This window comes from Calypte anna, chromosome 19 (assembly GCF_003957555.1).
Source record: "Calypte anna isolate BGI_N300 chromosome 19, bCalAnn1_v1.p, whole genome shotgun sequence".
Lineage (NCBI taxonomy): Eukaryota > Metazoa > Chordata > Aves > Apodiformes > Trochilidae > Calypte > Calypte anna.
The window spans coordinates 8,518,356-8,546,173 of NC_044264.1; the positions used below are offsets into that span (position 1 = coordinate 8,518,356).

Below are 27,818 nucleotides of genomic sequence, written 5' to 3' on the forward strand. Positions count from 1 at the left end.
GGATGCGCAGTGCGGTGCCGCGCGCGCTGCCGGGAGGGGCGGGTGCGCAGGCGCGGTGCGGGCGGGCAGCCGGTGATGGCGGCCGTGGCGGAGTTGGGGGGTGCGGGCCCATGAGGCGGCCCAGGCCCCGCGCACCCAGCAGAGCCAGGAAGGGGGCGGCGGCGCCGCGGCTCGCACCCGCGCCATGGCGGGAGTGTTCGACATCGACTTGGACCAGCCGGAGGACGCGGGTTCGGATGAGGAGCTGGAGGAAGGGGTGAGAAGGGGGGGAAGCCCGAGAACCGGCGCGGCGCGGGGACGGGAGCGGGAGGCCGCTGCGGGGAGCGGCACCCAGGGGAAAGGCCTGAGGGGAACGGCCCCGGGGGGAAACATCCCTCCGGAGGCTCTGCCCGGGGAGCTGCGGCGGGAGCCGGGCGAGGCGGAGCGCGGAGGGCGCTGCCCCAGCCCTGGGCCGCCGCAGGTGAAGCGGCCGCGACCGCGCCCAGCACGGGCTGAGCTGTGCCGGGGGAGGCAGCGCTGCGGCCCGGCCCGGTCCGGTTCGGGGGTTCTGAACACTGCTTGTGCTCCGAGCAGGGCTGGGGTTTGGGCTCCGCGGGTTTCCCCGCCGAGAAGCGGCTGGCAGGCCGGCGGGGGATGCGGCAAACTTGCGGGTTTGTTTTTTTTTCATTCCCCCGGGAAGGTTTGTGTTGGGTTGGGTAGGAAAGTGCCGCAGAGGGTGAGTGGATGGGGTTTTGGTTTGTGTGTGTGTGAGTGTTTTTTTTTCTTGTCACATGTTTGAACGTCAGAAATGCTCATCTTTCTGGAACGGGATAAAATCCTTGCACTAGCGGCAAAATTAAAAGCAGAGCTTTAAAATGCTGCGTTAGGTGTCTGTGTGGATCAGCTCTGGCTCATGCTTCAGGTTCACCTTGTGATCTGTAGTTTATCACTTCGTGTTGTTCTTTCAAGGCTTTGGGGGAACTTTGTTACAAGATCTCTGTTTATAGTTTTCCGGCGCTGCTGTTGCTTTTTGATATTGTTTTATATATTAAATCTTTGCGCTTGTTGAAACTGCTACTGTATTTATTTTTTACTATTTAAATACTTACGAGGCTCTCGGAGCCGTAGAGATAACTGGATACTCTGTATCACAGTTGGAATACTCAGGGTGTATAGAAACTGCAGAGCCCTGGTTTGACAGCTGCAGCTTCAACACTTCTCAACCTGCAGGAAAAAAGCCCTGGCTGTCACCTCAATGATCAATAAAGTCCTTGGTCTAAAAAAAAACGCTGCTTGCATCACACTGCTGATGTTGCCAAGAGCAGGTTCTAATGGGGATGTAAAGAAAGTTCTCATGCTCTGGTAATTATCTCAGGGAACAATTAAAAAATCACCAGTTACTGTGGATTTAAAAGAAATTGCTGAGTTAAATTTTGATGGCACAACTAGGGGCATGAATCCATCTTGCACTGCATGCTTCTTGGCAAACAGGTAAAGGACTTGAAATGTAAACACAGCTAAAAAGCTGGGAATATAAAAACAGGCAAGGGGAATGATGGTTCACTGAAAGTTCTCTCCAGGTGTTGTGGATGTCTGGCAGGGAGCAGAAGGACATTGCAGGCAGTGCAGCTGAGATGATTAAACTGGAGGGTGTTCAATCTGGACTATCTTGTGTAAAATCTGGGCTATTTTGTCTGATTGCTGAGGTGCTGCTCTCTGGTACCCCTGGAAGCTGTAAGTCTGGGAGTAGAAAGAGCAGATCAGTTGTAGTTTTGAGTAGGCTCGGCCATTCTAGGAAGTCTAAAGAATTGTTTAAAAGGATAATTTACTTTTAAGCCATGTGGTTGTTTACACTAATTATTATGGTGAATAAAAATCAGCCTTAATTTCTGTGTTTGTGATAAATGAAGCAATTGTGGCCAGTACCCTGTTGCACTGCTTGGTTTTGTGAGATGAGAAGAAATCCTGAGAGTAGCAGAATGATATCTAAAGGGAATTTTGTTCAAGTTAATACTGAGAATGAAAATCAGAGTTCTCAGGGACAAGGAAAGCACCTGTGAACCTTGCCAGAACCACTGGGTAACTTGTCAAGTTGTTTAGGAACGTGATGGGTGTTTGTTGAGTTTTAAAAATGTGTTTGTTGGCATCAAAAAATGTTTGTTTGCATTTGTTGGTAGGCTCAAGGGCAGCTTTAGTGGGTTTTATTGTGAAACAGATGTCAGTAAGCTGGATTTCTCTAATAAATGTTATCATGAGGACATGAGCTTGCAGCTCTCTGACCTGGAAACAAACTTGAACTTTTGGACTCCATAATTGCTTGTGCTAGGAGGTGGAGCCAGAATTTCAATTCCCCTCTTGATCACTCACCAAAACAAACCAGCCCCTGTAAACTCTTAATGTTTGAGTGGTTTGGAAGCAATTAAAACTTTCTGATTTTCTTTGGTTAGTGTTTTCACTTACATATTTAAAATGCACTCCTTGCGTTGGTCTCCTTATTGCAGATCTTAATGTGTTGCCTTTTTTTTTTTCTTTCTGGTTCTCTGAATTTCAAACATCACTTGATTTATCCATGTTCAGTCTGAATTCCTGGCTGCTTCTCACTGAGTTACAGCTGTTATCTGAATTATTGGTCAGAGAATCACACCAAAAATAATACAAAAAATTAATCAGAGTAAAGCTCAGCTTTTTCATTAAATGACTAATTTATTATCAATATAGAATATTAAAACCTTCTCAGTTAATTATTTGTTTCTAGTGCATATGGATCCCAGTTAATCCATTCACATAATCTTCACTGTTGCCCTGATTTGCATAACACTGTGATAGGGTCTTAAGAGTCATATATAAGAGCAACTGTAAAGAAAAATGTAGCACCTTATTTTTCAAATATTTCAGTGACTCAGTAATAGTGGAGTCAGTTAGAACAGTGCTTCCCTGGGTCACTGTTTCAGCTACATGGAATTATTACAAATCCTGCACAGAATTTTGTAGGTGTCTTATGTTAGTGTGCCTTACATATACTGATAATTTATTATTCCTGACCTTTAGGCTTCTTTAATGACATAATATAAATTATAGTTAATATATCTAACTGAAGGTGTGTAATACACATCAGCAGATTTATTTTTAATGCTGATTTTAAAATTTTAATTAATCTTCCTTCCACTCCTCCCATCCCCAGGGTCAATTAAGTGAGAGCATGGACCATGGCGGCGTTGGCCAATATGACCTGTAAGTTGCTGCTTGAAAATGTTCTGTATCATTCATGCCAAGTACATACAGCTTCTAATTTTATTACATTGTTAAATAGAAAAATCTGTCATTCTTGTTTAATTTTGAGCTGTTGCTAGTAGCTTCAACATTTCTTCACATTAAAATTTGTGAATTGTATCTTAAACTAATAATAATAATAAAACAAATTCTGGCAAAACTTGCTGTTGTCTTTTAATCCTTGTCTCTCCCAGCATTCTGTACCTTATCTGAATAATATTTGTACTATCACTGTTTGCAGAATGTATGTTCTGTGCATTTTAGAAAGGCTCCAGCTGCAGATTTGCATGGCAGTCTGAAGCAGGTGAGAATTCAGAAGTTATGGTTTCAGCGTGCCATGTTGTGAGGAGAAGGCAGTGATAGTTACAACATTTACTTGAGTAAGATCAATCTGTTCTACAAAGCTGTGGAATAATTCAGAAGCATCACTAAATGATGGATCAGTCTGTTTGGTTTTGTTATGGCTTTTTCTGCAAGATATTTGTGTTACAGAAGTCTTGCCATGACTGGTGGGGCTGCTGAGTGTGCTCTGAAATTTAAGCACACTTTACTACCTTGAGGTCTTGTAGGAGTAGCTAAGTCAGTGTGAGGCTTTGGTCCTGTAAACTTAATTCTCGTTCAGCAGAGATTGATTATGAGCTAAAATGAGGGAAACTGAAGGAAATCTTGATACTGTAAATCCCCAGAATTTGCAGGTAATCTTTTCTGTGCAAGTTGTAACTCACTGCTTTGCACACACCTCAGCTGAATTTGTGATGCTGAGAATTCTCCCCATCTCCAAAGCAGTCATCCAGATACACTGTGTGCTTTTCAGAAAGAACTTTGCTTGCATGATTTCATTTGATCATTTGTGAGTACAGGTAGTCTTATATTCTTGTTTTGGTTTTATCCAGTGGCATGGAACATTGTGAAAAATTTGAGATTTCAGAAACTAGTGTAAACAGAGGTCCAGAAAAGATCCGACCGGAGTGCTTTGAGTTGCTACGTGTGCTTGGCAAAGGTGGCTATGGAAAGGTAAGGAACTCTTCTACAGAAGTAGATCCATTACATGAAGGCAGTTAAAGTGCTCACTTGCTGCCTTTGGCAAGGTCTGATCTTCCTATCCTGTTTTCTGAAAACTTCAGTCCACCAAAAGGTAAACTCACCAGGCTGGACGGCAGGACGAAGCCTCCAAGACCAACAGTGCATAAGTTCATTTCCTGTCTATGTGTCCTTTCATTACGCAGACCTACCCCAGGAGGTACAAATCATAAGAATAACAGAATATTAGGGGTTGGAAGGGACTTCTGGAGATCACTGAGTCCAACTCCTCTGCCAAAGCAGTATCACCTAGGGCAGGTCACACAGAAACACTTCCAGATGGGTCTTGAAAGCCTCTAGAGAAGGAGACTCCACAAACTCTCTGGGCAGCCTGTTCCAGAGCTCTATCACCCCTTATAGTTAAAAAGTTTTTCTTCATATTGAGGTGGAACTTCCCGTGTTCCAGTTTGTAACTATTGCTCCTTATCCTACCAAAGGGCACCACTGAAAAGAGATTGGTCCCTTCTTCTTGACACCCAGATATTCATAAACATTAATAAGATCCCCTCACAGTCTTCCCTTCTCCAAACTAAACAACCTCAGGTCTCTCAGCCTTTTTCATATGACAGATATTCCAGTCCCTTGATCATCCTCATAGCCATCTCTTGGATGGCTGGTGGGGTCACTCGGGAGAGCTTCACCAGCTGGTGGCAGCAAAAAATGCCCCAGACTGGTTCTGGTGCAAATCACTAGCTCCTCTCCCTCAGCTTTACAATTTATAGGTGATCTCATCTCTCTTTTGAAAAACTTTGTTGTTACCTTGTGATGGCTCATGTGGTTGTGTGACCATTTTATTTTTTTTTATTGGTACTCTATAGGTATTTCAAGTACGAAAAGTAACTGGAGCAAATACAGGGAAAATATTTGCCATGAAAGTTCTTAAAAAGGTAACTTGAATGTTCACATTCCACTCCTATCTGAATCTAAAAAGATTTATCCTACCATTTAGCTTTTATGATTACCTAATGATTTAACACACCTAAAAATAAAATTTTCCAGGTATACAATTGATATTCAGGTGTAGCTGGAATTAAACTTTAAATTGTTCTTAGCAGCTTGTCAGGAGGTTTCTCCCAATCTAAATTATTATATAATTCTATGAAATAAATAATCTTAAACTTCTACAAAAAAACCTCTCATGTGACACATAAATTGCACTCAATTTTTCTTTTTTAATTCTGGTGCTGACTGGTGTGTAGTGTTGTGATTTAGTAAAAGAAGGATTAAAAAAAATTGGACTAAATATAAAAGTCTGCCTTGTTTAGCTTGTTCTTGTGCTAATGTATCCATGTTTTTTGTAGGCAATGATTGTAAGGAATGCCAAGGATACAGCTCATACAAAAGCAGAGAGGAATATACTGGAGGAAGTGAAACATCCCTTCATCGTAGACTTAATTTATGCCTTTCAGACTGGTGGAAAACTCTACCTCATCCTTGAGTATCTCAGTGGTCAGTCCATGAAATTCTGTTACCTGCTTGGCAGTTTGTCATGAAGAATTTGCATTTCTTCCTGTGCTGATGAAAGGCCAGCTCACTGGTGGCATGGTGACTTAAACATGAAAAATATGTTATCCTGTGTCTTTTTAATATTAACCTAAGTAAACCTCCTAAATCAATACAGTAAAGGTGATTAAAACAAAAAATAATTATTTCCCATGACAGTACAGAAGGGGGGGAGGGTTTAATACCTTTTCTTCCATCAGACTTGTGATTCCTCTATGTTACCCTTAGATCCTCTGCAGTCATGTGGAACAGCTGAGGTTTTAGTCCTTGCAGGTTCTTTGTGAAACAAGTCCATGTTATCTTTATTTCACAGGGAAACAGACACAGATTAGAAGCTATTTGCTCCAGCTGTAACAATAGGAAAAAGAGGGACAGAAATGCTGTTGTGTTTTGCAGTATGCCCTTTTGGTTTGACATTTCTATAGGTTGCTAGAGAATATTCTGAGAGTAACAAAAGAGTAACTTCTCAAGGTATTCTGTGAAACAACTTTTTGTACAGCAGGACAGAATGCCTGTTGTTGATAGCTTTGCTGGAAAATAGACTTTTGACTAAAACCTATACTTTAATGTAATTTTTCTCTTGACAGGAGGAGAACTATTTATGCAGTTAGAGAGAGAAGGGATATTTATGGAAGACACAGCTTGGTAAGTGAAACTATTTTGGTAAATTAATAGTTTTGGGGTTATTTTTGAGTGCTTAAACTGTATACTCTTGACTTTGAAAACTATCTATAACTGCTCTTTTATTTCATAGTCCAGTGAAAAGGGCAGCTAACTGGCTTTGGGGAAGAGGCATGAGTTCTGTACTTACCAGTTTGTGCTGGTGTGACTCCAGCCTTAGTACAGAAGAGGGTCCATTGCTGGTTATTATTCCTGAGTAGAGGGTTGTGGTGAAGGAGGTGTTTTGGGTTTTGGAAAAAAGACTGAGAAAAAACTTGCTGTAAATTTTTCTGTTAGTGTTCCTGGTCCATACACACCTTTACCAGCCAGTTATGGGATTTCTTAGTGACTATACTGGCTGTATCCTAACCATCAGACTTTGGAAGTGACAAATTATTCTGACAAAGAGCAAAAAGCCTTTTGAGTAGTGATATTTTACATATAAACAAGCTGAAACAATCCTTTATTGATCAGGCTTCACACAACTCAATACAGTTGTGTCTTCCCCCAGAGCATGCCTGAGAAAAGCTTTGATGTCCAGACAGAGCTGTTGTGCAGGTGGCACTCTGGGTGCTGCCTCTGACCTTCTAAGTTTCTTTATTTTTCTTCAACTTTGTCATCTAAATGTGCTAATACAGATAATACTCCAAATAGATTCATGATAAGCTGACTGATAACCCAAATGCATAATTTTGGAGTTCATGTTGGAGTCTGCATGCCTTTTGGCAAACCAGAGGCATCACCCCTTATCTCATTTATTTCTTCTTACACTTGTAATGCTGCTTTCAAGGAACCACTGCTACGTACACAATATTCTCAGTGGTTAAGGTGCTTTGCAGGACTGAACATGTCTTAATTGCATGGCAAATGTTTCCTTTCAGCTTTTACTTGGCAGAAATCTCCATGGCGCTGGGGCACTTGCATCAAAAAGGAATCATCTATCGTGATCTGAAGCCAGAAAATATCATGCTTAATCATCAAGGTAGTCCAAGTCTTTGTACTGAATTATTCAGGGCACTTCACAATTTGTCAAAGGTTGTTGGAAGCAAGCAGTAAAATTTGATAGCTTCCTTTCTTATCTCAGTGATGCTCTGTGATCTTTATTGTCTATCTTTGAATAAGTTCTGGTGGTTTCTCTTCACCAAGTGCAACACTTTCTCATGCAGGTATAATGCAGAGGTTTTATCTCTTAAGTGTGATTATCTCATTCTGGTTTATAGCTGTCTTGCTTTATCAGACCATTGTAGAAGTCTGGAAATAGTTCAGAGTTATTATATATTCATGTTCAAAATTCCTGGTGTTTAACATTACTTACAAAGTTGTCAGAATTCTGGCAAGTCTTAAATTTTATATATTTAATTTCAGGTCACGTAAAATTGACTGACTTTGGATTATGTAAAGAATCTATTCACGATGGAACAGTCACACACACATTCTGTGGAACAATTGAATACATGTGAGCTGCATGATGAAACAGAAAAATATTTCACTGGTCTGGGGGGTAATGGCTACATTTTGCCTTTTCTTACTGATGTGCAGTCACTCTTGGAAATTTTACTTGATAAATGTGTTTTTGTTCTGACTAGTAGTCAGAGTTAGTATTAAAACACTTCCATGTTTTTCAATTTTTCTGATTATAGGGCCCCTGAAATCCTGATGAGGAGTGGGCATAATCGTGCAGTGGACTGGTGGAGTTTGGGGGCATTAATGTATGACATGCTGACTGGAGCAGTAGGTGCACAGTTATAATTGCATGTATTTCTCTTTGTAGCTCTTGTAGTTACCTGTATTCTAATTCAGAAGCATGTATACATACATATATATTTGAATATATACAAAATAGAAGTAAAAAATATAATTAAAATATAACTACACTTATGTTGACTAAAGCCATGAGCTGCTCTCATCCAAACAGTGACCTGCTAGTCCTGTTTGCAGCAACTTAATCTGCTTTATAAATTACTGAAGTGAGTTGTACATAAATAAGAGACCTGAACAAGTCTATTTTTCCTCCCATTACAATGGTGCTTTCTAGCCTCCTTTCACTGGGGAGAACAGAAAGAAAACAATTGACAAGATTCTCAAGTGTAAACTCAACTTGCCTCCCTACCTCACACAAGAAGCCAGAGATCTGCTTAAAAAGGTAGAATTTTAATCAATGTCAGTGCTACACATGTATGTAGAAAACAGAAATGTAATGATTCCACCATGGTTATTCAGTCCATACTTGTTTTACTGCTAAGCCACCCATCTTGGTTTTGCATGGTTTAGAAAGTGATTTTTCCCTGAAAATACAATTGTTTTCTAACAAGTGGGGATTTTCTGATTATTGTGTTAAGTCTGCATGCTATTCATTCAAAGGATGATTCATGTCAGAACTAGTCTAGTCATAATAACATAAGTAACTTTTCTTTTTTGGATGTTATTTCTCCTTAAGCTGCTAAAAAGAAACGCTGCCTCACGTCTAGGAGCTGGTCCTGGAGATGCTGGAGAAGTTCAGGTAACTTTCTCTTAACTCAAGAATTCTTAAATTACTTCATTGAAAATAAAACAGCTTTCAGGGCACATCAGGGAAGGAGTGGAAAAAAAGCAGACACATGACAGCTGATCAAAATTTGAATGCTTCAAAGCTTAATGAAGGCATCTGTCTACCTAATTGATAATTCCAGATTGAAAAATTAACTTTTATCCTTTAGCTCTGTCTTCCAGTAGATCTTTTCTACCAGTTGCACAGTGCTAATTATCCAGTCAGCCACGTAAGAGCAATGGTACTCCAGCAGTCTGACAGAAAACCTGCCAGCTCCCATTGAGTGCAGCTCTTCCAAGAGAAAAGTGCTGTTTGTTTGCATGCAGTGTTGCATGGTTAAAAGTTAAGGCAGAACCCTGGTTCCTGTTGCTTCCAGCTTGATTTATTATTTTTTTTTGTGGTGAGATCAAGTGTCCTACAGAGTCCTACTTATTTTACAGTTATGATAATTTGTCTCTAATGCAGTGGTTTCTCATTATTTTTAGGTATCTAACTTTTAGAGTTGAAAAATGTAGAAGTATTCTGCATGTCAACTGACTTTTTCTAATACTTTTAAGAAAAACATGATAGGGACATACATATGTTGTCTGACTTGGAGGTATGGTATCAATTTTCAGCTACTCTGATGCAGTGCTTCAGAATATATTACACTAGACCCACATGTGATTTGAAAAGAAGGACACCACAGAGAGGATCTGAAAAAAAACCATGCTTAATTCTTAAATTTCTGTGATTTTTACCCAGAAGGTGGATTATGACTCTGCTATTGCTAACTCTCCTAGGCTCACCCGTTCTTCAGACACATTAACTGGGATGAGCTGTTGGCAAGAAAGGTGGAACCTCCTTTTAAGCCCTTATTGGTATGTACTCAGAATGCTGGGACATATTCCTCATATGCCTTTGGGAAAGGTTTTAACCAACGTGGAATCCAATGCTTGGAAACTCTCTCTTATGAACTGGAGTGGCATTGATTTCTGGTACTTTAAATAGTTACCTGCATCAGCTTGGGTGACTCAGATTCACTGTTGTGAAATTAAAGTGAGAAACTACTTGATGCAGATTTTTTTTTAATTTTTTTTCCTCTGAGAACTGATGCTATGTCAACATTTTAGAAATGAAAAACCTCTTTTAAGACTCCACACAGTATGAAATACTGGCTGCCATGAGCGTGCTGTTCTGCCTTATTACTCTGCAGTCACAGCATTCATCCATCACTGGAACAGCATCTCCCTTTTTTTTATGTGAGAATAAATGTGTCCTCTGTTCAGTCTCCCAGAGGAAGAAGGTTCTGCTTCAGTTTTAATTCCTCCTGCTTCTAACCTGTTAGTTAAACAGAGCTGCAAGTACAGTTATCTCTGAATTTCTGCTTCTAAGTGTTACACAGTAAGTCAGGACTTGGTTGAAACTGAGACAATAAAATAGTTGCTAAGCAAATGTAAATGAAGCCACTTAATTAAGCATTGTTTATGCTTGCTTATTAATATTTACAAAGCATCTTGTGAATTCTAGGCAGTAATTAAAGTTTACCTCAAACCAGTGATGTGATGAATAAGCCTCTATTATCCTGTTTTGTATTTTGATAGTGTGGGGTGTCTTTTTCCCCTCTGGGTACAATTACTTCACAGCACCAGTGGGTTTTGCCACCCCAGTAGTTCCTGGCTACTAAAAAAATATCACTTTTAACTAACATAGGCATGACTAATACTGAGCATACCACAGCATGAGGACTCCAGACCTTTTTTTCCCCTCACCTTTTAAAAATAAATTGGGAATGATGCAAGACTCTTTATTTCCAAACAAATTACCTGATGATAATTTGGGGTTTTTTTGCTGTTACTAGCAAATTTTAGAAAAACAAATTTGTACAAACCAGATGGTTTTTGAAAGTGTGCTTCCATGGCTGCATCAAGTCCTGCACAAATGAATACCTGCTGCCTTTTCAGATACAGTTAGGAATGAGAGAAGGGAGGTTGGAATTATATCTGTTGCTCTTTGACTGAATGAAACACTGAATTCATAGTTACATATTCCAGAGCTGTCATCTATCCCTGACAGTATAAACACTTCTGCAAAAATGGGATAAAATTATCTGGAGGGAGACTTTGAGAAATTAATAGTTGCAGCTGTTGTATACTGGTTGTGACAAGGGCTAAATTGCAATAGACTGGCATTGTATTTCTAAAAGTTTTTGTTTGTAATTCGGGATTTTAGGGTTTTTTTTGTTTTTTTTTTTTCAAGGCATCTTTTTAATTTCTGTTCCTTTTTGATCCATAATTTTTGCCCCTCCCCCTTGCCTTTATTTCTCAGTGTCAGTGCCCATAGTGACCTCCCACTGGCAGCGACAGGATCCCGACACCACTCCAGGGTTTTACTACAGCAGAGCTCTGCCAAAAACCTATGGAATGAACTCCATCCAGAGGCCACACTGCTCACCATTTGGTTGATATCTGTAATATAAACCCTTAATCATTTTGTTTTTGCAAAGCAATCTGAAGAGGATGTGAGCCAGTTTGATTCAAAGTTTACACGTCAGACACCTGTTGATAGCCCAGATGACTCTACTCTCAGTGAAAGTGCCAACCAGGTCTTTCTGGTAAGTGAGAGAGGGATGAGCATGTGGTAACTGTGGAGAGATGTGTTGTGTTGGTTGCAAACTAAAGGGCATTTTAGGTAAATTAATTCTGTTGAGTTTTGCCCCCTGATATTTGAAGCAAACTGTTGTCATTTTAAATGCATTCTGCAGCAGAACTGAAATGTTGAGTAGCTTTGAAAATACTTTGGTTTGATAATGCTGATGTCTTCTTTATAGAGATAAACCAGCTAACAAATGTTGCTTGCTTTCTGAAATGTCAGCATTCTAATTCATGGCTGCATTATGGACCCTGGTTGTGGGACTGCTTTCATAGTCATGCAGACACAATGTCCATTCTATAGATGAAAATTAATTAAATTGAGCATGTCTGTGGGAATCTGGGATCTGAGCAGGAATGTCTGGGGTGAGCAGGCAGCCCTGCTGTGTGTCTGGGGAAGCAAGCTGACATTCCTACCTTTACATTTACTTTCCTTTTTGTAATTTTATTTCCAATTTCATGACAAGAAGTGCTCCTGAAATGTCAATCTTGCCTGTAAGTTATGGTTCTTTCCTTCCTGTTTTGCAGGGTTTTACCTATGTGGCTCCATCTGTACTTGAAAGCGTTAAAGAGAAATTTTCTTTTGAACCAAAAATTCGCTCACCTCGCAGATTCATAGGTAGCCCTAGGACACCAGTCAGGTATCTTTTTGTTTTGTTTTTTTTCCCCTCTTTTTTTTTGGTAATATGATTTTTGGCAAGTAGATCTGCACTAGAAATAGAAAATGTGGCCTTTTGGTAAGCCCATCACTCTGCTAGAAGTGCAGCATCCATCCTATTTTGCAAAACCACATTATTAGAGACAAATCTGTGGTGTTTGGCAGCACAAGAAGTACTAATTTACTGTTCAGTGCTGATACAGCCTCCCAGTCTGGTGACTTTGGTACACTATTCCTCTAGAACTGTTTGAGAACATCCTAAGTACTTATGTGCAGCTAAAGAATCATGTTAGTAGAGAAAATTTCTTCTGCAATCATCTAGAAATATATCCTGACTACTCAAATGAGAGAATTTTACTTTACAAGAGACTGTGGTAGAAGCTAGACATGGAAACTCTTAAAACTTCTGGAACTGGAAGGAAGAATTATAAATGCTTCTCAGTAGGCATTTGAGTTCAGCTTCCTGCAGAGTCAAGGCCATACCTTGGTGCTGTGTCTATCTTCATCTCTGATTTTTATTTTTTTTGTTTTAAAGCCCTGTAAAGTTTTCCCCTGGGGAATTCTGGGGAAGAGGTGCTTCTGCCAGCGCATCAAATACTCAGACACCTGTGGAATACCCAATGGAGACAAGTGGAATAGAACAAATGGATGTGACAGTCTGTGGAGAGGCTTCAGCACCACTTCCAATCCGGCAACCAAACTCTGGGCCATATAAAAAACAAGCTTTTCCCATGATTTCCAAACGACCAGAGCACTTGCGCATGAATCTATGACAACACAATTTTTTTTTTTTTTTTTTTTTTAAGCCTTTGAAGGTGGAAAACAAAGAATGGACATAAGCCCCCCTCAAAGTTGAAATACTGGGGGTTTGTATGGTTTACTTTTAAAAAGTGACAGTATCAAAGAGTCAGTCATTGCACAGAGTGACTTGGAAAGCAAAGAAAAACGGATTTTTTTTTTTTTTCCTGTCAATCAATGGTGCATAAAAAAAACAAACAAACTTTAGCAAATGGTATTGCAGAACTCTAGGCACATCATCTAACGATTTGCAGTGACATCTTCTCACCTTATCAAGGATTTTTCAGCTTGATAGCTCGAAACTGACAGTATTAAGGGTCAGGATGTTGCTTCAGAATCACTGGTCTAGTCGTGAATGTGTCAAGGAGGGTTAGCCCTTTCACTAGGCAAAGAATGAAATGCCTGTGTGCTTGCATCTGAGGGATCATTAGCATGCAAGCTTGGTTAAGCTGTTTCCTACAGTGGGGTGGGATCAAAGATGAAAGATAAAATTAATTGGTGTTTCACATTCAAAACATAATGAGGTTTTTTTTATATATAAAATATATATTTTTCAAATAATAGATTTTTTGATTCAGCTCATGATGGAAAGCATCCCAAAATTGAGAATGCAAACTTTAATTGGTTGCTGCGAAGAAAGCAAAGGCTCTAGTTCTGATTCTTCTTCTTCTTTATACAACAAATCAATAAGTGAATTGCTTAATTACCAGCTTGGCAATGTGGGGTGGGAGAGAACTGTTTCACTTGCTTACCCAGCTGAAATACCTGTTCCTGCAAATCCAAATGGATCTAATCAAATGGCAGTGCTGCTATGTTCTAGGCTTAACTGGAAGCCATGGGCTCACACACACGTCCTGCTTATTTCATCCTTGTCCTCAGCAGACATTTCACTGGGAAACATCACTTTTGTATCTGCTAGTCCTTAGCTGGAGACAGCTGAATGCCTTCTGATTCTTACCCACAGAAAAGATAAGGAAAAAGTGCATCAGAATACAAGGTCAGTAGAAACACATAGGAAGCACCAGAGGAAACACATACAGAGTATAAGGAAATAAACCTTTTTGGAACCAGTGGGTAAGAATTGGAGGATTTTTATTTTTTTAAAAAGAAAAGGTTCCTGATGGGGGTTGTTCCCTGCCATGATACATTTCTAAATTTTATCAACATTTTTTTCTATGCTGGGGCAATAAATTTTGCTGATTGTAGGAGAAAAGTGTTAAATGGCCTTTCAGTGAATGTCTTCCACAGTGGGTCAGAACTTCAGCGACTTTAATTTAGGAAACATGTTCTAAGGACACTATTTATGTTTTTGAAATTGTCACAATCTGTACAAATGAATTACAGGTACAAAGAATAAAATAAAGGTAACTCTACCTTACTTAAATACTTCCTGCCTTAAAGAAAGCATTTCCATGAACATAGCTGGTGAAAGGGTTAATATCTGCAGAGCTTTACACTAGTTAGAGTGTGTATGGTGTGTGTGTGTGTGTGTGTATATGATCATGCAGCTGCATACAAGTCCTGTCACTTTTTGCCTGCCACACGTTGCATTATCTTTAGTCAAACTGTGCAAAGTCTACTTCTAGTGTTTCACAACAGTAGGGATTTTTTCTATAGATTCTGCTTACTCTGTGTATACTGAATCTTTTTGAGCCATAGGATCCAAGCCATAAAACTCTCAGCATGTTGAATCCAATCACAGTGCTGTTTCCTAAAAGTTGCAGGTCAGAAGGATTCGGTGATACCTTGTTGATAATAGCAAAGAACCAACAAAAAGGATGGTTAGGATTGAGCAAAAATTCCTATTTTTTTTTTTTCTCCTGATAAGCCTTTTGTTGGAATATTAGTTTGGCTTTTTTTTGTTTGTTTTATTTTTTTTTTTAATAAGGAAAACCAAGTTACCTTATAGTGACATAAATTGTACTGAAGGTTCAGTTTTTCATTTGGTAATAGGGCCACTGGTGACATGTTGTGAAACTGAAATCAGAAGTGCTCAAGTGTGTTTGTATTTTGCATATTGGCAAATATGCAACACTTCAAGCAGTGCCTCTCTCTGTGCCACTTGTTAACACAGGTTTCCTAACATGTTAACTGACTACAAAGGAACTTAAGTTTTGTTTTGTTTTTTTTTTAAGTAATAATCTTTTGAGGCAGAGCTCTCTTGGGCCTCGTTACAGCTAACAGTTGCTTTTTGGTTGGCTGGATATAACTGTCCAGTAGAATTGGTTTTAAATGGCTGGCAAGAATGGCAAGAGTTGTTTGTCTGGGTTCACTGATTAATTACAGCTACAATTAATCGGTTTGAAAATTAAATTCCATGTACTGTCAATGTTTCATCCCATAGATTACAAGTTTAATTCCCTACCATAACTGTGAAACTTTTGGAGTGTGACTCAGACAGCAAGCACACACTATGCAATATGGTTTATCCTGTATTTATTTGTAAAAATATCAGACATAGATCCTCTATATATATATAATAGTGTCAAAATTACTAGTTGTGAACTAAGGGGAGTGGAGTTCTTGCTCCTGTCTGGCTATTTCAGATAAGTGCAGAATGCATTGACTATTGGAGAGCTTAACAAGTGCTTTCTTTTGTTCATTTAAAAATGTCTTAAATTTTTCATTAGAGTATAGAATCTTATTTTTTTTATTTTGTACAAGCTGCGCTTTTTTAATTATAATCACTGAAAAATTCACTATAATTTGATTTTATAGGATTTTTGTAGCATTACAAAAATATAGTAAAACTGAGGTTAATACCTGTTGTGGCTAACCATATAAAAAGTATTAAATCTTAAACTTGAACAGAAGTCATTATTTTTTTTTACTAGATGTTAAATAGGGAAATATTTTGTTCTGCAGGTCATTATCACAAAAGGTTTATAGGTCAGCTGTGTTACCAGCACTTTTTCTTTTCCCATTTTGCAAAAACTATTCTGGTATAAGATACTCAGAATTTCATAATTTTTCTCTGTGGGAGTGATGCATACATTTGATGCCATTCGTGTACTAAATTGTAATTTTGGGAATGCTGGAATAATTCCTACCAAGACTGTCTTAATTGTGCCATCTGACATTTGAATGTCATCCTGGTATTAGCTCATAATAAAAGATAAAAATAAATGAATCCATTGTTCTTTTGAATATCCCTTTTTTTTTTTGTGTGTGTCTTGCTGTCTAAAAGCTGGAGAACAATTAATAATTGAGTCCACTCTAACTATACAGTGGATGTTTACTTTGGGTCTATTATCTTTTTAATATTAACTCCCAGCCTGCTCTCACTATTAATCAAAAAGTGCATCAAGCATTGAGGGAGACCACTGCTGTTATTAGGACAAATGCTTGGGTTTTGGTTGGTTTTTTGATAATTCTGTCTTTACAGCAGGGTAGTTGCTGTTTCATGTTGCCAGCTTGGAAGGAAATACTTTACCCTGAAGGGTAAAGGGGGAGAAGTAATTGAGAACAAGGCAAGTAACTGACATGTTCTTCCTGCAGATCCTTGATGATATAATGTATACAGTTCCTATATATTCTACAGATTGTTCTCTTCTAGATTAACTTGGCTTTGTAGCTGTCTTCAAGAAACAAACTTGAGCCACATTAACAGAAATCAAGGTAATCCTTATTCTGTTTTTTCATCTTTCAGATGTTTACTGAAACTCCAGAGTTTACTGGAACTAAATATCCTCAACTACTGAATAAAATAGATGGGAATATAATTGTTATTCCCATATATCCCATATTCCCATATATTTAAATGCAAATTTAAACATATGCTAATCCAAATGACCTAATTTTCATTAAAGAAGTGGGTAAAGTACAACTGTGGATCTAAATCACTGCTTTTCCTGGCAGCTTTAAAGGGGAAGGAAGGAGGAGGAACTTGAAGGACCTGACAGCTGCTGATCAGTCTGATACCATCACTGAGGGGCTGGGGCTTTTAAAGAGTGGCTACTGATTGCCATGTGCCATCATCTTCACTGTTCTGTTTCCTGCAGGGTCAGACATGTGCTGGGTGTCTGTGTGTGTGGAAAGCTGAGCAGCTTCCCTGATTGGGCTTGGTAAGGAAGAGCTGCAACTGGATAGCATGATGCTGACAAGTGGATCAGAAAGGACACAATTCCTGCATGTAAGTTACTTTTTTTTTCCTCTCTGTAATTAAGATGACAATGATTTGCTTAATTTATGAAGCATAAATCTAAATTGGTTGATCAAAATATATTCTTACTGCTTTTTTTTTCCCTAATAAATGGTAATATTACTGTGATTGTATAATATTTAATAGCTTTAAAGAAAACAAAAAAATCATCATCAGGGAGAGAGAGTAAATGCCAGATTGTTCCCTGGTCCTGTCTCTGAGCAACATCCACCCTCATGCTAGTAAGGTGTTGTTACTATAAACACCAAAGGGATCAACAACACCCCAGGGTTGACTTAAAAGCACCAACACTGCCATAAAACATTTGGGGGGGCTTCACAGGCCACGTGAGACTGTCAAGTTATGGTGTTGGGGTGTTTGTTTTTTAATACTTGTAAATTAGTTTCATGTTTCTTAGTAATAATGATGGCTTTGTATACATCCTTGATGCAGTCATTACTCAATGCACAGTACCTGTCTCAGGTACTGAACTACCTGCTGAGGGAAGTTAGAAATACTGCACATCTTCCAAAGCACCTCACCTGCTGGGAAAGGCTTCCATGAGAAGAACCTCTTCTACTCCTCTAAGTTTCCAATTACAGACTTAGATGCTTTTGCCTGTGTTCTTTAGGTTGGAATCTTCTTCCTCAGTCACTCAGCTACAATTATAGGGCACATTTACTCTGAACTGCAGTAAACTTCAGAAAGAAATAGACTTAGTAAATGTACAGCATGCTAGAGCAAAACCCAGGTTGAACATAAATTGATACCTCCTAGCTTGAATCTTCAGAATCCCAAGTTTTACTAATATTACACTTTTAATTGTATCTTTAAGGGCCCTCTCCTAGATGCCCTGGCAGCCCTATAGATCTGGCTGTGTCAGCTGCCACTTCATAGTGCTCAGTCCCTCTGCCTGGCCATTTGAGTTGCTACAGCATTCACCAGGTAAGTGATTAACTTTTTTATTTTGGTTTTTCCCTAATTAAGATGTTTCCAAATGTACTCAGTGATGACAAGCTCATGGGAATGGCATTTCAATGTAGCTTTGCTGTAACTCGAGTGGGTTTTTTAGAATTATCTGACAAGCAAGGTGAAAAAAGATAAGCAGGAAAAAAGTGAGATCGTGTGTAAGTTAATTCTGTAATTAGCATAGAAACTACTCATTAATAAATTGGAGGTTTTTTGTTTTTCAGAGACATCAGTTTAAGAGGAAAAGTCTACCTGGCAGTGAGCTGTTGTTACAGGCTTACAGGTAAGTTAATACTGAAACAGTAATGGATCTTGTTTCTTTATTCAACATGCACCAAACAAATAGATTTTAATGCATTTATTCTCTCTGATTTTTATGCATACTACAAATTGCAAATATAATATAAAATAGATTCTCCCCTGTAAGAAAATCTGGTTCCTGTTATGACAAAAAAATAGTATTACAGATTTGTTTTAAAAATACCAACTTTATAAAATGCTAAGTAAAAAACTAACATCACTGGTTGGTTTATGTATCAAGCCAAAGATCTGGTAGAAGTTTACAAGAACCTAAAGGGGAAACATCTTATTCTTGTGGCTTATCTCCAGATAACAGTGAGAAATAGTTGCTGAATAGTGCATGAATAAGGAGCTGGCTGCTCTCATCTATTGGGCTGGCATTAAAGGACCTTTATGACAAGTTTGACAAGTAGCTCTAGTTCTCACTGTAGTCCAGAGTATAAAATTTGCTCATAATCGTGATAAAATTGGTAGGTTCACCTTCTGGGTTGAGTCATGTTAGAAAGATAAATTTGATTTAGTACACTCTGTAACTCTCTTTAAACTTTGGAGTAAAATGTTGAATTAAGAAGGTGCTGCAAGAGGCAATGCAGCATTTTTCAAGGACTCGTTTCCTACAACAATCACAAAAGCAGCAATGCTGCCTTTTTTGCATTCACTCTGAAAACTTTCCTATACTTAAGAAGGTCAAGTGAACATTTTCTGCACTGTTTCAGATACTGGAACATTTCACAGAAGCATATCTAGAATCTGGAAATGCATTCCTTGTGCCACCTACAATTTAATCTACAGTGAACTGAAAAACCTTAGCTTGAACAAACTGTAAACCAAGTTGTTTGACATGCTTTAGAAAATCTGTAGATGCATAGATGTGGCTCCATCCTTCCACTTGTTAACATGGTCTGAAATAACAGTTCTGCAGAGTGGACATGTTTTTTCTCTATTAAACCATAAAGAGATGCATTCTTCACAAAATATGTGCTGTAATGAGAAGAACGAGAACTTAGAGCTTCTAAGCTCTTCCATTTACAAGATGCTATATTATATAAATATTATTATTATTTGCACAGCCTGACTTCTAAAAATAATCAGAAGACATACACTCACTAATTAACTTGGTTGCTTTGTTTACCAGTTGTTAAAAATATTCTTAAGTTGCCAAAGAATTAATTCTGATCACGTGCATTACCTGACAGATAAGCAGAATAGGCTTCTGAAATTCAGCTTGGCAGATTGAACAAATATCATCTGATTCAGAACACTGTCTCTTGCTAGCTGTCACCCCATAGTGCTGTAAAACAAGGTGGTTTCAGGAGGTATTAGTTTCTGGGCAAAAGGAAAGCCAAAACAATATATTTGATTTTTTGGTGGTTTTTTTTTCTGTTGTTCAGATAACAGTGTAATCATGTAGTCAGTGTATTCAGATTGTGAAATTGGAGAATAAGTAGACAGGGTTTACTGTAAAAATGATTGTTGCCAGTACCATACAAAGTAACATAGGAATAAAGTATTTTTTTAAGTATTTTAATATAGTTTAAGAGAATTCAGTACTCACTGGTCGTGTACAAAAGATCCGTAAGACCTGCCTGAAGTTTCTCCATTGTCCAAAAAAGCTCAGAAGCTGAAATGAGAAAGAGAACCTGAGTTACAATTAGTATTTTGCTCTGTGAACTGGAAACCTTCCCAGTTTTTTTACAGATTCCAACACTAGAAGTCTCATTGTTTGATGCTGGAAGGAACATAAGCAAAAATCTGTAGTTCAGAACAACCTTATTTTAGTTGCTTATCTGTAACCAGAGTAAAAATTTAGCCTGAAGTTTCCTTCCCAGCAGGTGTCTGTTCTTTTTAGCCATTCATTTACCTTTAATTTTATGAACTTAAAATTATATTATATATATTTTATGAACTTAAAAACCAGATACTCTTCAGTGTCTGGTAACAGTCTGATCAGTGTCTGATGTGAGGGGACATACAGTAACAGTATACTTTGCTATGCAGCCCTGATCCATTCCCAGAACAGGTGCAGGGAAAAAAAAAAAAAGTCTAAGTGTCCTGAGCCAGTTTTCCTATCAGTTTTGGAAGGCTGTATCTGCTAAACTGAAGCATCAACTTCCCAGTCAGTTTAAACAGAGAGGAACTTTCACGAAGGTGTTCGTGTGCATGACTCTAACTCTCTAGTGATAATATAAAATATTTTGAGAGGAATGTAAAGCTTACATACTTTTAGGATGAGGTAGAGAAGGGCCAGTAATATCCCAAGGGTCCATCCTAATACATTGTCCAGCTCCCCATAGCCAATAAGATAACGGAACCAAACTGGGATGGGGACAAACATACGGTAATACTGGCAGAGTTCTTCTAACAGCATGTACCAGTAGCCCTAAGCAAGACATGCAAAGAATGGCTCAAGATTTAAAACACAAAAGATGTTTAAAATAGAGAGAAAAAGAAGCATTGTTATTCTTTTGAGTAATTTCCTCCTGTATTATGCTGAAGCTAAACTAAATACGAAGCATGACAAAGAATGAAGAGCAGATGATGAGTCTCACAGCTGTACAAGTACCAGTAACACAATTAATGGTTGCACTGTAGAAAGTCAAATTAATAGGCTAAAATACCATGGCTTTGTCAGATGTCTGCTTAATTCTATCAGACTTAACTTCACAAGCATTAAAAGTTACCTAAAAAAAGGAAAATAATAAAAAAAAGTCGCTGTGCATCAGCTGTTCTCTGCTAACTGCCTGTATACACATTCTTACATTGCAGAAAAGGTTTCTTCATCCTTCCATTTAGAGACAGAAATAAACTTGTAATTAAAAAGGCTTTTCTCTGGGTAGAGTTTAATAATTTACAAATTTGACCACAAAAGAATCTTGGAAAGCAGCAAAAATATAATTTGTTTTCTTACCTTCGATTTAAAGGACATTATAACAGAAGGCACCAAGAGAATAAAGCACTTGAAGCCCATGAAGAGGAATTTCAGAATAAAGTCTGTGACTCCCACAATCCAAAGCACCTCCCAGAAGTTCATAAAATCCACAGTAGGGTTTAAGAAGATTAAGCTACAAAAAGAATTATCAGAAGTTACTGGAGCACCCTAGGAAGAGTTAGGCAGAACCAGAGATTAACGTGTCACTTTTAATTAAAAAATAAACCTGTTTACATAGCAGAAAGTTGTTGCTAAGAAAACAAACTCTTTATTCTAAATTGATCATTAATGATTTCTGGAAAACTTTAAGCTTTTGAACCTTTCTTCCTGTATCTTCATCAAATCCCCCATCCTCTAGGGACCAGGCTTTCTTTCCCACCTCAGCCTCTGAGTAAGTTACAGCCAAGACCAAAGTACAGAATGGTGAGGAGAAAGAAATAAATGAGTGTCAAACTCCAAGGAGCCCCAAAATGCCACATATTCAGTATTCTGAGGGCAAGGTGGTAGGGTTACAGCTAAGAACCAAACCTAGCTGCATGCCCCATGGTAGAGGAGTGGCAGTAAATTGGGTGAGAAGAGATATTTTTCTACTTACCTATAATATAGTGACTGAGAATGAAAGGTGTAATACAGGAGGAGAGATGATCCAGTTAGGTATAAGAGTAACCAAGCACACTGCAACTTGGAGCACCGTTCCTGTAAGGTAATTGTTAAGAAATTCTATTGTCCTTATCTCAGCATCTTCAGTTTATCTGCATAGCACTGTGTTTGCTGTACCTGAAGAATTGCTACTAGAGGGATTTCAGTGGTTTCATAAAATAGAACTCAGTGGAATGGTGAGGCAGTAATTTCAATGTTTTCATCATAATGATTTCTAGGTGTATCAAGTTTTTTTTCTAAAAACAACTAAATCCCACCCAACTCTAAAGAAACAACAAATTTTTCCTTTGGAAGTGAATAGGGGAAACTGAAAATTTAAACTGTCAGCTGCTGTTTGATTCCACAAATATAGTTTAGAATTTCTTCCATAAACTCCAAAAAGCTCTTAGCAGTTGAAGTGATTCTGATATTCAAAGTCAGAGGGGGAAATACCCTACTTTGAATTTTGCAGACCCTACCTATCTGAGCAGTTCTACAGCAGCATTAAGACTTCAGTTGAAATCTATCATACTTCATGTTATTTGTCAACTAAAACTACATCTATTCACATTTCTTTCAAAAACTGATGCATAAAGGTGTTGGTTAACTTAGAGTTGTGTTGTGTTGGGTGATACTTACTCTTAGAAAAACCTGATTTACTATGCTTTTGTTTGCATACATGTAAGTTGTTAGCAGCCCAATTCCAAGAGAAATGCCTGTTAGGAAAAAAGGGTCAGTTATACACAAGGAAAAAAAAATATACTAAAGTGGGTTAAAAAAAAAAGCCACTTCTAATTTGTCTTTGTAATTACAATTAATAGCTTAGACTATCAAGCCAGAATAATTAAGTACATTGTACATATGCCAGCAAAGGAAACAGAAGCCACTTAAATGTAGCTTAATAAATCTCTTTCTGATGTATAAAGCAAATAAAAATAAAGCTAAAAAGAGACTGGGTTATATTTCAGGCATGGTTATGAGTAGATCTCTTTGGGGGGAGAGGAGGGTCTGTTCCCTCAGACCTTATTTTGTTATACTCTACCAATTATATGCTGCATGATCAATTTGACACACAGGATCAAGATGTAGGGCAGACTTTTGTGCAGCCACTGGAGGAGGTATTTGAGCTCTGAGAGGGAACTCCCGCCCTGTTCTTCCGAATCTGGAGTGGAATCCTCAGCTCCCCCGGCTTCCCTGTGGGCGTGGCCGTGTGAACGACTTTGGGAACCGGGCCGGGAGTGCCGGGAAGTGGCATTTTCTCTGACTTCTCCCCCAGCAGAGCTGAGCTGGATGCGAACATCTCCCCCAGGATGGCCCGAGCTCTCTCCTGACAGCCTCGCTGCGTGGGTGCTCTGAGAAGATGAAGACTCATCACCACTCCCTGGGATGCTGTGGAGATGACTGCAGCTTGGTTGCATGGTGGGGTATTTTTCTGGTCCAGATCCTTGCTATTTTGTCTCCTAGAGTGAAATATGAAAAGTCAGGCTCGAAGGAAGAGGGGAAAAAAAAACCAAAACAGCAAAAAACTCTACACAAAAATACCACGGATTGTACTGGTGACTGCCTGCATGAAGTAAAGATTCTAGAGATCCAGTCTGTCTCCACTCTGAAAGCCAGCAGGGTGGGCTGTGATGGTCCAGACCCCCTTCCCCAGCTGCATTCACCATCATCCAGCATTGTTCTTCCTTTAATTACCAGGGCAGTGGGCCCAGCATTCTTCTTGCTGTGCTTCCAAGTGCAGTAGCCTGGAACAAACCTTCTTGTACAGCGAGCTGGGAGGATGAGGCATCCCCTAACCCCACCTGGCACTCCTTTTAAACATTCCTGAGACCCCTTCTGCCTGGATCACAAGTCCACTCTGAAAGTTGCCAGGATCATTTGACAAGGATTGTGGCCACAGTGGAAAAAGTACTGACCAAAGTCAAGTAAGTATCTTGGACCTAAATCAAGACCCTTTGAGCTAACTACACACATGCTTCTTCCAGCCACTTTTCTACCTCTGTTTTAATGATACTTTTGCCTTCATGACTTTTTGTGTCTGTCTGTCACTGAATCCACATATCTGTGTTTTGTGTTTATACATCTGCGTATATCTCTGTATATATTGATTTAGGATACCCCATAGTAAGTTAGTTTGAATCTTGTCATTCTTCAATCTGTAATTAAGTCGCTCATTTAATTATAACGCCCTCTACTGAATCACACACTTAAACTGGTAAATTATTAAGTGCTAGTAAAATTCAACCTGTTGATCCACCTCACACTGTTAATAAATCTTGAACTGCTGCTAAATCATAGCGTTGTCAAATTACTTCATCTGCCACACAGGTTTGCACCCTCTTTTCCACAGGGCAGCTTTCCATGTGCCATATTAAATGACATCCTTTCATTCACGTGCAGATTTTCCAGCCTGTCGTGAACCTGCTGTCTTAATAAAATCTGAAGCTGCTTCAGTGTTAATCAGAACAGCAGAAGTTGCTGAGCAGAAGAGATCCTAGAGCTGCTGTGTAATTTTGCAAAAATAGTAACAGGAGCAGGCCAAGCAAAGGAAGGAAGCAAAGTCTACATTTACATGCATCCATAAAATGGTAAGTATTTGTTCAGACAAGTCTAGTCAAAAGCCAGTGCATGCCCAGAACTGAGGCCCATTATGAGATTAACAAGATTATCCTGTCTGGGTAAGCGAGCAGAACCATTTTGTAAGAGGCGTTTACAAGAGCCTCAACCATATGGTCTAGGTGAATAAATAAAAAAAAAAAAAAGACAAAAACCAGTCACCTAACAGTGAGACCACCCCAAATGAGGTTTTATTTTGTTCCTCTAGGCATCTTCCAGGGCAGTTTTTCATTTATGTGTCAGACATTGATAAAATCTATTGAGAAGTCTTAAATCTACTTCCCTGGACAGGTGTGGAGAATGCTTTGAAGCCAGATTTGGCACAATATTTGTCACTTTCAAATCATATTATTAAAACATTGGGAATTTCATTATAATCCTTTTCCAGTAATTAAAACTCTTCCAGATTTCCTCTTTGATTTTTTTTTCCAAAGTTGAGCATATATAAAGAGGTGGTGTCACTGGGGATACAAAAAGGTTAAAGCAGAACTGCTTTAGCCCTGCAATAAATTCTTAACATATCATTTGCACAAACCTGGAATCCTTTGGCCTTTAGATGGAGATCAGTAAATTGCATTTTAGTTAATATTGCAGTAGAGTAACTTACTACCAATTAGCAATGCTGCTGCTACTAGTGTCTTTTTGTTGGCCAGAGATGACATCATGCTTCACCCAAAATTCACGTTTTGTAACTTTATGCACATGAATAAAGCAAATAAACTGGAGGCAGTCTTGACGTGTACAAGCAGGATCAGGCCACCAATGCTGCTTTTAAAAGGGGTGAGGGAATAAAGAAACTAAACGCATGAACCCTCCTCAGTGTGTCATTTAAGGCCCGACTCTACAAAAAACCTGACAGTTCGGCGTTTAGGAAAAAAAAAACCCAAAACACCACAACGCGATCGTATTGTGTTGGCGCTCTGCCCAACAAACTTTCGAATAACTCGCGTTCACTAAACCAGATTTCAAAGCCTCAAAGATCCGCAGGCACCGGACGCCTTCCGGAAGGTCTTTCCCTTCGAAAAATAAAGCAAGACCTTCGAGAAAGTCTCTTTTTTCCAAAGTTCCCCACCACCACCTCCTGCGCGCTGCCACCCCGACACTTGAGGAGAAGGAGAAGGAGGAGGCGGCTCCCGCCGGGCACCGCGGCCTCACCCGCGCCTCTCCCCGGGGCCGTCACCCCCTGAGGCGGGAGGGAGAAGGGGGATTGCTCGCTCTCTTCAGAACCCCCGGTGAGGGGCAGGGGTGATCTTGGAGGCGCGTCCCTTCTTCCTTCCTTCCTTCCTTCCCTCCCCACCCAGGGCTCTGAGGGGGAGAGGCGTCCGGAAGCCCCTTTCCCGCCCTCCCCCGCCGGCCGTACCTCATAAAGCGGCCGCCGCCTCCCGCCCTCCGCCGCTGCCGCTGTTGCTGCCCAGGCCGCGGCCGCCCGGCGCCTCCATCGCTGCCGCCGAGACCGAGTGGGTGGGAGAGGAAGAGGAGGAGCCGTGAGGGGAGGAGGAGGAGGAAGGCCCCGGGTGTTGCTTTGGCAACGAGCGGCCGCGGCTCACCCAGGCCTTCGCCCCGTCAGGAAGCCGTGAGGGGGACGCGCCTCATGCCGCGGGCCGAGCCCGCCAAGTTGGGGGGGTAGAGGGGTGGGCAGTTGTTCCCGCTGCTTTTTATTTAAGGCTTCAATCAAAATGAAGCCGGGAAGGCAGTCATAACGAAGGAAATTAAAAAATATATATGCAAATATTTACATGTGCTGCCGTATCATTCCTTCTTGGGGGCGGTGAGGTCCTGCTGTCTGGAAATGGGCTTTGCCTCCTAGGAAACCTGAGGAAAATGCTGCCCTAGTTAATGCTGCTGCAGCTCTTAAGGGAAGCTTGAAATTAAATGGATACGGGGCTTTCTTTCAAAATGTGCTCTTGAATAAATTAGTTTGCATCCAGAAGTGGCATCTGTTTTCCTTGGCTCAGATATTTTTCTAAAAAAGTGTTTAGGTATGCGGCTCGCATTGAAACTGGTGCCTCATAGCTGAGCAGTTGTGAAAGTCGGTGAATTAAAACTGAAATACTCTTTTAATTCAAAATGTTAAGTGCAGAAATGTTGTGGGGTCTGTAACCCTGGGAGAAGGGAAGGGTGGGCACTTAGACATCAGATGAGTGGCCTGGTGCTAACACTATCTAACCATGAACCTTCTCTTTTATACTTGAGGAAGAAGCTGAAAACACTGGACCCATCTGTGTTTCTGTTGGAGGTAGGTTTTAAGGAGGCATCCTCAACGTTCTGGTCTGCTTTTGTGATCTTTTTTGGAATCTGTATCTAGAATTTCTTGACTGGAAATTCGAGGCCTCTGTGTTTTCACTTGGGCTGTGGCTGATGTACTGGAAGTAACCTGGGGTAGTTACTACAGATACACAAGTATTGAACAAACCCACAATTCTGTTCCTGTAGGCCCTCTGAATTAAGACCTTCTAATTTGTATAGCCCTTCTGCTTAATTATCACAATACTGCTCAGTGGCAGCACCAATGCAGATTTCAGATGCTCATCTGGAAGCATTCTTAAGAGTTATGTGGCCATACACCCATCTTTCCAAGGATAACACACAACTCTTGTATCAGGCTGATGCTATGCCGTGTTCATTCTCTTAGTCTCTGCTCTGTCATTTCCATAGTGTTTGGATTATGAAGGACAATGTGCAAAAACCTTAATTTGATTCTCAAATCAGGAAGAGCAATTGTAAATCTTATATTTTTAAATAGTATTTTATGTTTGAAAATTGTGCTTGCCTTCTGTACCTTGCTTGTGAATATATAAATATAAAAGCTTCATTCAGCTGTTCCTTTTTTGTAACTGTAAAATGCACTAAAGGTACAAATGCAGTTTTAAATTGAAGTTGTTCTCAAACTGTTTCTCACTGCTATATGAATGGAAAATAAGAAATTAATTCATGGCATCATACTGATCAGTTATGTTTGCTCATGCAGGTCACTTGCTGATTTATCTCCAATTCACAGCTCATTAGGAGGTTTGCAACTATCCAGGGATGTTATTTAACAGGTATGTTTTCATGGTGCTATTGATGACCTTTGGATTTGGTAACTCCTGACACAAGACAGATTTCAGAGATTATTAACA

The 27,818-nt window shown here is 39.6% G+C and overlaps 2 protein-coding genes and 1 long non-coding RNA gene across 4 annotated transcripts; 2 read left to right on the top strand and 1 right to left on the bottom strand.

The window, feature by feature from the left end:
- The first annotated feature begins 9 nt into the window (after positions 1-9).
- On the top strand, positions 10-14,491 carry RPS6KB1 (ribosomal protein S6 kinase B1). The gene is made up of 15 exons (XM_030462651.1): positions 10-256; positions 3,161-3,210; positions 4,143-4,263; positions 5,148-5,216; positions 5,631-5,778; positions 6,420-6,477; positions 7,374-7,474; positions 7,858-7,948; positions 8,133-8,223; positions 8,528-8,635; positions 8,930-8,992; positions 9,802-9,879; positions 11,505-11,612; positions 12,178-12,290; positions 12,843-14,491. The coding sequence occupies exons 1-15, from the start codon at positions 185-187 to the stop codon at positions 13,078-13,080; spliced, it is 1,509 nt and encodes a 502-aa protein (XP_030318511.1). The 5' UTR covers positions 10-184; the 3' UTR covers positions 13,081-14,491.
- A 4,030-nt stretch (positions 14,492-18,521) lies between these two features.
- On the bottom strand, positions 18,522-26,162 carry RNFT1 (ring finger protein, transmembrane 1). Of its 2 annotated transcripts, none has more exons than XM_030462652.1 (9): positions 26,060-26,162; positions 23,126-23,543; positions 22,723-22,799; positions 22,040-22,140; positions 21,424-21,577; positions 20,737-20,895; positions 20,071-20,136; positions 19,705-19,806; positions 18,522-19,496 (listed from the first exon to the last, which is right to left on the bottom strand). In XM_030462652.1, exons 2-9 carry the CDS (start codon positions 23,499-23,501, stop codon positions 19,362-19,364), a joined length of 1,170 nt encoding a protein of 389 aa, XP_030318512.1. In that variant the 5' UTR covers positions 23,502-23,543; positions 26,060-26,162; the 3' UTR covers positions 18,522-19,361. The 2 variants fall into 2 exon arrangements, with proteins under 2 accessions (XP_030318512.1, XP_030318514.1); XM_030462654.1 differs by lacking the exon at positions 26,060-26,162 and adding an exon at positions 23,626-23,773 and having other exon boundaries at positions 19,362-19,496.
- On the top strand, positions 26,122-27,740 carry LOC115599381. Its single transcript, XR_003988373.1, has 3 exons — positions 26,122-26,156; positions 26,897-26,935; positions 27,668-27,740. It is a non-coding gene; the product is annotated as an uncharacterized LOC115599381 (long non-coding RNA).
- The last annotated feature ends 78 nt before the right edge of the window (positions 27,741-27,818 follow it).